General features: G+C 43.9%; 1 protein-coding gene across 5 annotated transcripts in view; it reads right to left on the bottom strand.

Moving 5' to 3' along the window:
• The window catches only part of RIMBP2 (RIMS binding protein 2), a 280,445-nt gene that overhangs the window by 47,937 nt on the left and 217,721 nt on the right, over positions 1 to 14,787 (bottom strand). For all 5 annotated transcript variants that reach the window (XM_073312919.1, XM_078848948.1, XM_078848949.1 and 2 more), the window contains 2 exons: positions 8,683 to 8,792; positions 4,986 to 5,798 (listed from right to left, as the gene is read on the bottom strand). In XM_073312919.1, coding sequence (XP_073169020.1) covers positions 4,986 to 5,798; positions 8,683 to 8,792 — 923 coding nt within the window. The remainder of the gene's footprint in view (positions 1 to 4,985; positions 5,799 to 8,682; positions 8,793 to 14,787) is intronic.

The following is a 14,787-nucleotide window of genomic DNA, read 5'->3' as shown; positions in this document are numbered from 1 at the left end:
TCAAAGTAGCACAATAACAATGTGCCCTTCAGACAAACTATCTTTATTACTTTCTCAGCATCTTTTAAAATAATCTTTGAAATACGTTCCTTAACACTATAGATCATAAGGTTGTGGTTTAGGTGGGGGAACAGTCCAGGGTCACAGAGTAAATCAGTACATATAAAATGGTAAGAACAGCCCTATTAAGACGTCTGACTTTCTTTCCATCCATGTTGGCTTTCTCCTCCTTTTACCTGGGGTTTAGAAGCAGGGAAACATGGTTGCTTACTGCTGGTAATACCTGCAAGAGAAAAACATGGAACATGCTGTAATTTTAACTTCTATTTCTGTCCCTTATTTCACAGAGATCTCTCCCTTTGTTTTAATATCTATAATGCTGAAATTCAAGAACCAAACTGTTAGCTGTTCATCATGGGCAATTTTACTTCACTGTGAAACAATCAGAAACTGACATGGATTTGCAACAATGCCCCTGGTTGGGTCATCTGCTGCGACTGACCCTGGGGCACCTGGATCTCAAAGCATGAGTTTTTGCTGCCTGTTAGCTCCTATGCAGTAGCTGCCTGAAACCACTTTACATGATCTAGCCACTAAGGGGAGACAAAGAGCTACACGGGCTTAGAGCCGGACACGTAGTGTCATCAGCACTGAGTACAGTGAAATTTGGTGATCATTTTCACCAGGGATGTCTCTCAGGTGCGGAAGGGTTGGTAAATACTGATGAGGCCCCCTAGCCACTAATTGGCCTTATCCGATTCCCATTCAATGACTTCAACTGATGCCATGCAGGATCAGGTCCAGTGAGCTACATACAGTCCATATAATTTCAAACACATCTGGGGCTTTTTAAAGCAAAACTGGACATTAGGATAAAATGCACAAACCTTCCATTCTGACATTTTCTATTTTGATACAATTATTCCACACAGCCCTACGTGTCACATGCCAAGTTTCTTCCCCTTGCTGCAATTTACTCTCCTTGGTTGTTGAAAGTACCATAATCATAGGCACCATCACAGCATGCTTATTTGGCTAGCTTTGTATAGCATTTGGGACTGGGAAGTTGTCTCTAAGTGGGTCTCTTCAATGTATACAGTCCTCTTCCTTGCTGTGTTTTGTGGGTGAACGGTCAAGCTACCTTCTCTTCTTTCATTGGTCTTTATGATGAAAAGAGAAATAATGGGAACACTTCAGATTGCTAAAGAAATGGACTGTACTCAGTTACTGCTGTAGAGAAAATGGTATGGGGATATCTGTGGGCTAAATCTCCTCAGATCCTTCATTCTGACCCCATCCTTACTTAGGGTATGTGTACACTTAAATCGCTACAGAACCACGCCTGCAGCACTGCTGTAGCATAGACTCTCACTGCAGCAACGGGAGGGGTTCTGCTGTTGCTATAGTTAATCCACCTCCCTCAGAGTCAGTAGCTAGGTCAATGGAAGAATTCTTCCGTTGACCTAGCGCTGTCTACACCAGGGCTTAGGTCAGTATAGCTGTGTCTCTCAGGGGTGTGGATTCGGAGGAATAGCTACGCCGCTGTCAATTTTCAAGATAGATCAGCTCTCAGGCAAATTCCTACACTTCAACAGAAATTTGCCTTAGTAAGACAAAGTAAAAGCCAAGGAAGGCTTTCGGGATTTGGACCTATACTATTAAGCAGAACTTTCTTCCGTTTATGTTCAGCATATGAAATACAGATAATGTTGAGAGAGTGACTTGAACTCACAAAGCAAAACAATTCAGAGTTGAACCTGAAACTATTTCTCTGCTAATAGGGCTTGCAATGCACCACATACAGAGGTAACAATTCCCCCTTGGGAAAGTATGTCTGTGTTACCACCAGTAATGTCATTGGAATTTACACACCTGCGCAGAGAAGGGTTGGATGATGCCACACACTTACAAGCTGAAATCCTATGCCAGTATGATGCCATGATATGGTCCATAGTATGTAACTCACTATGATAGTCAGCCAGGCAGGGGCCACAGCATCCAGATGTACTAATTCAGAGCATCACCTGGGCAGCCTCTGCTGGCTCCTGTAGAGCAGAGGTTCCTCAGCTTTTTTTGCTGCACCCGCCCTCTCCATGGGAGTTGCATAACCAACCCGTCTGGGGCACAAAGTGGCTCAGCAAGGGGAGCTGACAGCTCACTCCCAAGGAGGTGACAGGACCCAGCTGGCTCCATCCCCGGAGAAGCCCATGGCACAGCAGCATGGAACGGACTGGGGCTGGACTCTGCAGCCTCTATTCCTCCTGCCCAGAGCCACTCACTCCCATGGGCTCGGGAGGGTTTAAATGACATGAGGCTGCAGCTGGCCAGGTGTCCGGGCCAGGGCAGGGCAGCAGCAGGGAGAGCCAGCAGGGAGTCCCCAGCAGTCAGAGAGGGAAAGAGGTGAAGAGCAGCATCTAGGATGGGCAAGACTGGGTTGTCGTCCCCCGTCCACCGAGTACTGGGGGGACACTGTTCATTCTCCCTGCTGCATGCCCTGCCCAAACAGCCCCTAGCTCCACCTTGCACCTCCTGTTAGCCTCCCCGCCCCAGGCTGTGCACCACACAATATAAAAGGCAGTGCAGTAGAGTTTACATCTGCCAGTCCCCCTCCCCTCCTGCACAAGGCACAGGCAACGCTGCCACCTGCCCTCCCACAGCAATAAATGTACACTCCAGCACAGCTGTCCCTGTGGGCGTACGGGTGTGCATAATACACCCCCCGCAGGAAGGTTGGGGGGTGGGAAATCAAGTCCAGTGTTTGTGGAAGTGACCAAAGAGTCCAAGCTGTCTTTTATGTTACTCTTTACAAGCTACCAAAATGATTTAAAGCTGCATTTCTTACAACACAATTCATGCCTGAGCTGAGGATATTTTTGTGCAAAGTTATAAACCAATGCACTTTCAAAACCGTTGAGTTACAATCCTACTGGCAGCCTACCCGGCACCGCTATTATCCTGCATGTCTCCTTATACGTAAACCGAGGGGGAAAGACAGAATCGACTCCAGTTACTTTGCGGAAATCTTATCACAACAGGCAGTCAATCAAGTCATAGAACAGTACATGCCATTTGACTGAAATTTCACTCACCATGAGCCACATGTAGTCCATCTCTCCTCTGAACCGCATCTAAGGCAGTCAGTCTTCTGAAAGTCTAAGTAGATGAGGAGTTCTCTCTTTGCAAATGGCTCCTTCTAGTAGGTAGATGAACGAAGGAAAGCAACTGCATTGCAGTGCCGGTGGATTGTTGCTATTGTCTTTGTTAGTGGTGTTCCTCACTGGGGAGGTGTTTGAATTCTTTCAGATATTGTTGGCAATGATCTCTGCATCGTGCTGCTGCTCACATCACACATACAATTGATGCTGTGACTGTCCTTACAAACCATTTTGTGTTACATAATTTCAGCTTCATTTCTGAACCATTCCTTGGTCTCCTTCAGTTGCTGGGGCAAGTTTGATAATGTTGATCAAATGTTGGTAATCAAACACAACATGGAATAACACAGCCAACTACCCCTGGCTTTTTAAAGTCTGTCAGATTTATTAGCTTTAAAAATTCAAGTTGTGCCTGTGGACAGGGCCCCAGACGGGAATCAGGAGAGCTGAGTTCTACTCCCTGTGCTTCTGCTGACTAGCTGCATGATCTTGGAAAACAGTTAGCATCTCTGTGCTTCAATTTTCCCTATGGGAATAAAGATACTGACCCACCTTTGTAAAGTGCTTTCAGATCTACGGCTGAAAAGCACTACAGAAATATTATTAACTGTAAGCAAAGAAAATGGCATTAAAATTGGTAGCTATTCACATTTCTATAGGTCGATCACTTAGAAACCCAGGGAGGTTGTTCTGTGCAGGCGCTGAACGTGCAGCATAAATGAACACAGTACTTATGGGCTCAATGATGATGATAAACTTGGCTGTCTCTAATTTATGATCTGGCAGGAGTATCTTCCTGAAACACCTCAGTCTCTACACAGAGGAGTGGACAATGGTGTAGTAGCTGGACAGGGATGAACTAGAGATGCCCTACAAGGATTTTTCCATCTCTAATTTCTAGGCTTCTATAAAATGAAACATTGTCTACTACATTTTAATACTGTGGGCCCGTTAAGCTCAATTAGCGGAACCACTAAGGTGAGCAACTGTTACTTCATGTAAGGGTTGCAGAAACAGGCCTTAGGGTTAGGAAAATGTTGATGGACAAGACCCCTGTAATTCTAATATCACAAGTATTTTTCAATTACTAGGAGCTTTGTACCAATCTGAACCAGAGCTGTAGGTGCAGAAAACAGTTCAAACGTTATCCATTTTTTAAAAATGATGATCTCTTTAATATCAGTTAGTATTTACTTCTCCTCCAATCCCTCACAGAAGTCATGGCACAAATAACTGCAGGATTATGCAACTTGGCATACTCCAATTATGCTAATTTACCACTCTTGGCAGTGAAGTATTTTTAGTAACATAATAGAAATCTCATTAGAAAAGCGATTATCACTGTGAGATGCCAAGGTTCAGGAGCTTTGTTGCAAGCCACTCAGCTCTTGTTTGTTACTTAAGATGTGCAAAATGTATTTACTTAATAAATGTCTGATTTTCATTTTCTAAAATCACAGATTAGTTAAAACCCATTAAGTTCAGTGGAATCAGACCAACTTTAGATCATTATTAATAAAACCTGCTGACTTTTCAGTGCGTTGAGACTGAGAAATATGTGATGGTACACACAGTGTTCTAACAACAAGGGCGAACTACGGCCTTGCTGCAACTGAATCTACATGGGCAGCTCCAAAGGCAGGATCATGGTCTGTACTATTAATTAATATACAACAGTGGGAAGGAATGCTTTACATTACTATTTTTGTGCATGAGGAGGATTCAGAACTTCAACACTAAAGGAGTTTTATTTGGACTAGTCTTGGTGCACCTGGCATTTCTAGAGCAATTGTATTGCAAAGTTAAGGGACAGGAAAAAAAATATCAAACCTGCTGGCAATGTAGAAAATTCCACAAAGGCTTCCTTTTTTTCCCGTTGCTCCAGAGGAAGCTGCCAGGGCATCTGATGGGGCTTTGCCATGACCTTCACCTTGTAGGCCATGTTGGGCTTCAAATTAAAAAACTGGTACTTGTAGCTAGCAGACTTGACAATGTCGAACTCTTCTTCATTCAGAAAGATCACGTGACTGTAGTTACTATTGGTAGGAAGCCAGGACAGCTCAGCGGAAATCTGGGTTATGTTGTCCACCTTAAGATGAGAGGGTGCTACAATTACATCCTTCCCAACTAACAAAGTGCACAGTAGCTCATCTGAGGTACCCCTGCTCGTAATGCTCTGAATTGATATTCGGTATGTGCAAGTAGCAGTGTTAAGTTTTTCTATAAGAGCTTTAGTTCTGCTTCCAAAGGACACATTCATCCGTATTTCTTTGTCGACCAGGACATTGTAGCTATTAATGGTTCCCCATCCAGGTGGCACTACTGGTGGCTCCCAGCCCACAATAACACTTTTGGCTAGTTGTTTAATAAGGGTGATTTTTCTAGGATAAGGCACAATGTCTTCTCCAATTTCATCAATGTTCATATCAAGAGTTCCCGTGCCATTGTTGATTACACTGGACTCTATGTGACTCGGCGGATTGAGCTCCAGTAGACTATCTCCTTCCAAAGCATGACCCGAATGGTTGATAACATTCTGATCCTGCTCGCTGCCTACGGTGCTTGACAAATGGGACTCATTATCTTGAACGAAATCCACAAAGTTTGAAGGGACCAGTCCTCTTTGTCCATCTAGAAGTTCACCTGGTGAGAAAGAACAACCCAAATATCATTTGCAAAAGAACACTCCTCTCACACTACTGGCCAAGCTGTCTTCTAGAGCAGTGCTTCTCAAGCTATCTGATGTGGGGGACCGGCAATTTTTTTTCCAATGTGTGCGCAGACCGGCAGCCGATGGCTCACGGACCGGCACTGGTCCACAGACCACCACTTTGAGTAGCGCTGTTCTAGATGACTCTCTCCTCTGGTAGTGTTGGGTTGAAGAAGTACATTAAATAATATGAAATACTGTAGATCAGTTTTATTAGGTGAAAATGAATTAAATCAAAGCTTTGCTATTAAAATCCCGTTTAAAGGTATAAGCAACCATATTTTGCGTTGCAGGTCATTGCAAGGCACAGAGAGGTCCCTGGTGAACAACGGGTTAACTGCAGCTCAGATGTCCTCCTTCCCTGGCAGAGAGGCTCAGAAAAAGTGCCTTAAGAGGCTGGTTGTGAAAGTCTGCTTTCTCAGACAGGAATCAAACGACTATGTTGAACTCCAAAGATAGGGCGTTTTCTGTTTATGCTTCTTTTGCTTTTTGCTCACTTACTTTGCTCTCTTGCTACAGACATTATTCTTTAAGAAAAACAACTGTTTTGTTCTGCTGAGTTACTGATCCAGCTGAGAGTTCCAAGTGGTTATAAAACTCAGTAGAATACTGCTAATATCCATTCCCCAAATACACTCAGCCTGGAATCTGCACACTAAAGCAGATAGCCTCTCCGCACCTCCCATCAAAGGTTCAATAGCAGTGTCCTTCATATTACAAAGACTCCATTACTGTTACGCAATTAAACCATGTGCTAATCATTTTCACTGAAGTCCATGAGAATCTCAGGCATACAACACAACCCAGGATTCAAGCAACACGAACAGGATTATTTGATCTCTCATATTGTGAAGTTGCTTTGAATTTATTATTGTGTGTCTTTCAGTAGCCCTGAGAGGCCTCAGCTGAGATCAGGGCCACGTAGCTCTAGGCATTGTAGAATTACACAATAAGAGACGATCCTTGTCCAAAAGAGCTAAAAGTCCAAATAGACAAGACAGACAAAGACTGTATCATCGTCCCTATTTTAGAGGTGAGTAAGTAAGGCACCGAGAGCCTAAGAGACATACCCTGAGTCATCCAGGGAGTCTGTGGCAGAGCCAGAAATTGAACCCAGGTCTCCTGAGTCCCAGTCCAGTGCCTTGACCACAAGGATTCATTTCAATGGGGACCCCGATTGCATGTGTAGTCATATTTGTATACGAGCATGTCTCAGCGACTGCTAATTGGATTTCATTAGTGAAATACCGCACATTGGTGGGTCTTTCTGAGTTCAAAATGTGTATTAGCAAAAGTCTATAGTTTTCATTTAGGCCACCAAATAATCTGTTTTGTCACTAGCTAATACTGAGTTATTTGAGGTACAAATGAAGTTGATATATTTAGATAATGAAATTACTTATCAACTGGTTTATCATTGTTAATGTTCACGAAACACATGCCCAGCCTTAAATGTAGGTATTAGGGAAGCAAGTTAAAAAGTGGATCAACATGTGTTGTCTCGTACATACCTTCCCATGGGAAGCAAAAATAAAAGAAACCAAGGCCCCAGTTCTGCAGGACACAATCACGTATGTAATTTTCCTGATATGCAATCCCACTGTAGTCAATGAGTATGTCTACACCGCAAGGTAAGCCCAGGGTTCAAACTAAGGCTCAAGCCTAACCTCTCTTCTGTCTACACACAAACCACACTAACCCAGGGCTCAGACCCCAGATCCCATAGGGGTGATGGGTCTGAGCCTGAGTCAAGCCAGGACTCAGGGTTCAAACCCTATTGCTTTGCAGTTTAGATGCAGCCCCACTGTTCTCGTAGGCTGTAGGCTGGGAGTCCAACAAAAGTATTCCACAATCCTATGGGCTGACTTTCTTTGTCCTCTGGACAGTCGAGTTGGTGGGCAGTCAAGTTTTCCCACACTGCACCACAAACAAAGGGTTAGAGCAGCCACATCTTGGGAGGGCACAAGGAAGTCTGGGATATGGGTTGTTGGACTCAGGCCTACACAACGCAGTATAGATGTTGGAGCCTCAGGTCGGGACTAAGGGTTCAACCATTTCTAACTAGAGTTACAAATAAGTGTAGATGCTCAAGCCATAGGTTAACAAACCCAGAGTCTGCTAACTTGAGTTTTACTAAACCTGGAATTACAGTGTAGACATACTCAACGAGGCTACTTATCTTAGTCAAGCTATGCATGCACACCAGTGCTTTGCAAGACTGGGTCACAAGAACCTTTATCATATTGCTTAAGTTGTCAATTCAGAAAAGTCATTGCGTGCTAATGATGTTTGATATCTGCCACACTACTCAAGACTACATCAGCTAAGTGAAGAGCAGCCATCTGTGGAAAAGATAAGATATGAAGTCGATGTTGCAGGGAGCAACTTCAGAATGAAAGGGAATGAAAAGTAAACAGTATTCAAGTGTCGTTAATCTATTCGTATCAAACGGCTACTTGCCACCTCATTCCAAGATGACTTTTTATCAGTGTGTAGCAAGAGGAACTTCTACATAGATTAGAGGAATCAAACATTCACAGCTTGAGGAGAGTCAAGGATCTTTGAGGCAAAAACTGAAATCTCACTAAGCTTTCTTGTCAGCACAAATCTTGCCAAATAGGAAATGCTGATGGTTCACGGAGTCTTATAAATTAGCTATAAGTGGAAGGAGCTGCTTTGCTGGTGTGTAAATTCTCTTAATTAAAGGGATGATGATGGGGGACTTTATCAATTGATTTTGGTCGTAGATTAATCAGTATGGGAGTTACATTGTTTCAAATCAACATAAACTAATAAGAAGATATATATAAACAAAACCTTCATAGAAGCCATCTTCATCCATGTCTCCATACACATAGAGGTATTTTCCTGCTGTAAGGGGGAGCTCTGCTTCTGGATTTTCATTTGGTCCATCAAACGGGTTGTAACTGCAGTGAAGCATAGATGGAAACTTCATTCAGGCAATGAGTGTTTTGAGTGAGTTACAACCCACACACCACTGAATAATAATCATACAGCAGAATGTAGTTCTAAAAACTGCACATGAGAGTAGCTGTAGAGTCCCATCTTCTTGCCTCACCTTTTGAAATACATATTTTGGCAGGGAGCCTAGAGGAGTGGAGTCCTCTTTACATTACATTATTATTGTTATTTATTATTTGTATTACTATGGCACCTAGGAGCCTTAGCCATGGAGTAGGACCCCACTGTGCTACGTGTACACAGAAGAAAAAGAGGGTCCCTACCCCATAGGGCTTACATAAGAACGGCCACACTGGGTCAGACCAGTGGTCCACCTCAGCCAGTATCCTGTCTTCTGACAATGGCCAACGCCAGATAGGTAACAAACAGAACAGGGCAATTATCGAGCTATCCATCCCCTGTTGTCCAGCCTCAGTATCTGGCAGTCAGAAGCTAAGAACACCCAGAGCAATGGGGATCCATTTTGTTTGTTTTATACCTGCTGCCTATTAATTTCATTTCATCAGGTGACCCCCGGTTCTTGTGTTATGTGAATGGGAAAATAACACTCTGCCTTATTCACTTTCTCCACCCCACTCATGACTTTATAGACCTCTGTCATATTTCCCCTTAGTCTCTTTTCTAAGATGACCAGTCCCAGTCTTTTTAATCTCTTCTCCTATGGAAGCTGTCCCGTCCCCCTTATCATTTTTGTTGCCCTTCTCTGTACTTTTTCCAATTCTAACATATCTTCTTTTTGAGATCAGGTGACCAGATCTGCACACAGTATTGATTTATATAGTGGCATTATGATATTTATTCTCTTATCTATTACTTTCCTAATGGTTCCTAACATTCTGTCAGCTTTTATGACTGCCGCTGCACACCGAGCAGATGTTTTCAGAGAACTCTCCACAATCTCTTTCTTGAGTGGTAACAGCTAATTTAGACCCCATCATTTTGTATGTACAGTTGGGATTACGTTTTCCAATTTGCATTACTCTGCATTTATCAACACTGAATTTCATCTGCCAGTATGTTGCCCAGTTTTGTGAGATCCCTTTGTAACTCTTCACAGTCTGCTTTGGATTTAACTACCTTGAGTAGTTTTTTATCATCTGTAATCTTTGCCTCCTCACTGTTTATCTCTTTCCAAATAATTTACCTAACTAACCCTTTTAGGCGCCTTTGAATATCCCAGCCTATGTCTTTACTGAATTTTAAAACAACTATACAAAACCTTATATGGGTCTTTTTCTAAATCATCTCTATCAGGATCTGCTAATTTTCATGAATTACTCTTCTCCATAAAGCAATCAATTATAGCAAAGTCTGACTCAAACTCAGAGAAAAGCTTTTAGAAGGCATACATAAAGCATTTATCAGATATTTGCACTACATTATGAATTGGCAAATCATGCTGAACACCCATGATGGACAATCATGCTTGTAATAATTCCTTGAAATTCTTGTGCTCTTAGTAGGCCACCAAACAGTTTATACCTTTGCATCCATCAGAACTTCAGGATTAAGGGAACATTAAGGGTCCAATACAAAGCCTACTGAAGTCGACAGATATCTTTCAAAGGGGGCTTTGCATCAGGCCTCAACCCCTCCCCTCCCCAGTATGCATCTGTGTACATACATAAAATGACAAAAATCATATCCCCGCCCCCGCCCCCTTCCAGCCCTGCTCTGCTTTTGCAGCAGGAGGAGCTGAACTCAATCCTTGCAGATACCATGAATGTCTGTGTTTAGCACTATTGCTACCAACTCCTAAATAGCCATCAATTTGTTAGGGTAGCCTTATTGCTCATGGAGAAAACAAGATGGTGCTGCAAAACAAAGTCTTTTAGAAGGAGAATTGTACACTGTAGCAGCAGAGCACAGCATAAATTCGTGTTTAAATGGGAAACATAACCACCATATCAGAGAATAGAATTTTACAACCCCCTCCCTCCAAGTTGCAGAGTGTGACAACTAAAGGGAAACAGAAAGCTTCTTGTCCGCTGTTTCGAAGTGCTGCCTTCCCATAAACAGCTTATTAACATTCATGGCAGCCTGATGGTGGAATGATTGCCCAGACAGTCTTAAGGGAACAAGGCAAAAATGAAAATCTGTTTAAAACAAATTCAAGCATTAAAACCAGAGTGAAAGCCTATATGCTGAAGGCTGTAGCCACAGCAATACAGTTATCCCCAGCCTGAAAAAGCTCAGTGTGTGTGTGTGTTCTCTTCAAAGAGGCAATTGCTCTCTGACATAACCCAAGAGTCAGTCCGAACAAACTGCTTTGGTGTGCATGTGTTTGTCTCTCTCTGTTTTGGGCATACACACATAGTTACTTTATGCTATTTATTGTTTATTTTCCACAAACCCTCATGCCAATATTTGTATTTAATGGCACCTTAGAGACTAACCAATTAATTTGAGCATAAGCTTTCGTGAGCTGCAGCTCACTTCATCGGATGCATACTGTGGAAAGTGTAGAAGATCTTATTATATACACACAAAAAGCATGAAAAAATACCTCCTCCCACCCCACTCTCCTGCTGGTAATAGCTTATCTAAAGTGATCACTCTCCTATATGCTATATCATATATGCTATATGCTCCTATACACATTGTAAGGAGAGTGATCACTTTAGATAAGCTATTACCAGCAGGAGAGTGGGGTGGGAGGAGGTATTTTTTCATGCTTTTTGTGTGTATATAATAAGATCTTCTACACTTTCCACAGTATGCATCCGATGAAGTGAGCTGCAGCTCACGAAAGCTTATGCTCAAATAAATTGGTTAGTCTCTAAGGTGCCACAAGTACTCCTTTTCTTTTTGCGGATACAGACTAACATGGCTGTTACTCTGAAACCTTTGTATTTAATGACTCTCACCTCATTAATGTTTAATGAAAACTCTGACCACCTATGGTGCTGCTCTGACGGGTTTGTGAGCCAATTTAAATGTAAAAGATTTCCTCTCTCTCTCACACTCCCTGGACAAATCCCTCTTATTTTGTAGCCAACATTGCCAATGCAATATAAACATTATTTGCACTTTGCTCACAGGAAAATGGCATAGGCTAAACAGCACATTTCCATGAGCACCACACTGACTCCTGGCTCTTGAAATGAAGACATTTTGATGTGCTTGTAGCAAAATACAGACACGAGTTTACTTGCTCACTGAAATTGCATGGGAAGCATACACTGATTATACTTTCGCAGCTGTTAAGTTATTAAGTTTTGCTTTATTTAAGTTCAGGGGTGTGTTTAATTACCTTGAAATAATCTCTGTGCACTGTAAATAAGCTGGAGTGCATCATTTAATGTATCAGTTTTTGAAAAATAGAATAATATTTGATCTATAATAAAAACGTCATCAATGAGAAGCAACTAACAGACACAGAAAGTTGTATAATAATAAGAATACTCCACACAGGATTTGAAATTCACCCCTGTGCAGAGAGGTCCACTAAAAAGGGTGGTGGGATTTAAGAGATGCATAGGCCATGTGCTGGACTTCCGCACCTTCCATCTGTGGATCAGGAAAGCATTTCACATGCATTGATGGAAGAGTCCTTTCAATCCCTCTCTGATGAGGTAGGCAAGTATCATCACCCACATTTATACATATAAGGAATGTGAGGGCCAAAGGGATTATGGGCCTGCCTAAAGTCAAACAGCGAGGAGGTGTCAGAACCATGATCAGGTTCTAGGTCTCCTGACTCCCAGTTCCTCTGCTCTAACCACAACACTGTGCTGCCTCTCTAGCACTTGGAGATGTTGTCAGGGGAGAGGGGGGTTGTTGGGTTTTTTTTTTTTTTGGCATTTACAACAAATACAATTTTCTGGTTCATTCCTTTTCTCTTTTTAAAAAAATATTGTTGAAGTTGAACGTAAATGTTCTGGCTATGTTGAGCATGCCATGTTAGACTTGCTCCGATGTTACAAGCCAATGGAAAGTGCATTATTTTAAATCTAGCATAAATGGAAATTGCACTGTTACCTACAACAACAGGTTTGGGCTTGTTTTTTTTTTAAAGCCTACGAAGAAAGCAATCTTCATCTGTTCTTTTTCTCCCGGCTCTTCAAGTATGACTGCAACCACTTAAAGTTGATATATAAGGCATTTAATCAATCAATTAATAATCTTTTAGTTTCATGCTGGTTTGTTTAGGAACTTTCTTCAGTTGGGTGAGCTTTATAGTACTTGTTGCAGAAATGAAATCATGTTCCTCTAGAGAAAATGAGTTTAATTTGAGCTCAGCATGGGCTCTGCCTTCCTCTGGGCTCTGAACTGTCTCCTCTAAACTCTGCAGTGCACTGAATATTACACTGTAATGGAACTGGGACTGGCATGAATCCTCCTCTTTGTTAGCCAGGTTCATTCTGGGGAAATTTAGACTTAAATTGAGTATTAAAACATTTTGATTACTGAGATTTGCGGTATCAGGGAGTGGCACTCGCGAAGCCATTCCGCGCCAAAAAATTTAAAATTCTGCACACAATATTTTAAAATTCTGCAAATTGTATTTGTCAATAAATAAATAAATGTGGAGGCTCCAGCGTGGCAGGGGGAAGCACAGGCCACTGACTGCACAGAGGTAGGAGATAACCCTGTATCCTCCTCCCCCGGACAGGGACTCGGAGGTGGAGTGGCACTTGACCCTGACACAGTGCAAGGACCAGGGCTGTCCCAGAAACATCCCGAGGCCCTGCCCCTCCATGCAAATCACACTAGATGTAGACAAGCAGGCTCAGCACAGCAGGATCCAGAATGAAGGGGCTTAGTGTAGGGAGATCCAGATGTGGGGTGATGGGTGGGGCAATCTGGGTGGGGGTCCGGGTGCAAAGGCGATCTGGATGAACACGGGCTCATGGGGGGGGTTTCTGGGTGAAGACACAATGGGACTCTGCAGGGGGGTCTAGGTGAAGGTGGTGGGGCTCAGCACAGGGGATCTGGGTGTGAAGGGCTCAGCGGGGGGGTCCAGGTGCTGGCTTAGTGGGGTGTAAGTCTGGGTACTGGCTTGGTGGAGAGTGTGGGTGAGGAGGGCTAGTCAGGGTGGTCCAGGCAGGGTGAGGTTTGTCGGAATGTGGGTTTGAGTCAAGGGGGTCAGTGTGGGGGCATTCTGGGTGCAGCGGTGAGATCTAGATGCAGAGATGTGGGGTTCAGTGGGGGGGCCTAGGTGCAGGGGTCTCCAGATGCAGAGGGTGAGTGAGGCTTGTCAGGATGTGGGTTTGGGTTCAGGGGGGTCAGTGTGGGGGGTGTTGGGTGCAGGGGGTGAGGTTTGGTGGGGCAATCTGAGTATGAGGTGGGTCTGGATGCACAGGGGGTTGGGCAGATGGGGAGCAACTCCCCATATAGTGACCCCTCCCCACCATGGCTAAGGAGCAATGGGGGCAGGAAGCAGGGGAGGGGGGAGGTGCGACGCTTCCTGCAGCCTGAGGGGTTTCTGGGGGTGAGTCTCACCCAGCCCTGGCTGCCAGGCCCACCCCTTGGGATGGGAGGCGGGAGGGGGAAAGGGGGCAATTGCCCAAGGGCTCTTTTAAATCACCCCAGCAAGCCACAGGGCTCCTAGGCGATGTGACCCTCTGGCCCCTGTGCTTTAGGGGGCCCCGTGGGCCGGCATAGTCAGTCCCGGAAGTGATGGCATCCCCAGAAGTTGACACATTTGTCATTTCCGCATTTGTCATTTCCTTCCCAGCCCAGTTCCTTACAGAGGAAGAGGAAGTCCCATCCTTCCCAGCCCAGCCAGGACTAGGTGAGCCTGGTACAGGGTAGGAGACACTGGCTGGCGCATCCTCCTCCCCAGTGATTTACCACTCCATTGGCTGCTCCCAGTGCCTGAAACAATGCACCCATGTTGCTGGGGGGGAGGGGGTGGTGGTGCATGACTACTCTTGCGGCTTCCCTTTGCTTCCCTGTCAGAAAGTCATTTTTTGGGGGGAAGCAAAGAAATCTGCG

Source organism: Lepidochelys kempii, chromosome 15, assembly GCF_965140285.1.
Source record: "Lepidochelys kempii isolate rLepKem1 chromosome 15, rLepKem1.hap1, whole genome shotgun sequence".
NCBI classification, from domain to species: Eukaryota; Metazoa; Chordata; order Testudines; family Cheloniidae; genus Lepidochelys; species Lepidochelys kempii.
The sequence above is the reverse complement of the archived record's forward strand: the minus strand, read 5'-3'. Positions and strand labels throughout refer to the sequence as shown.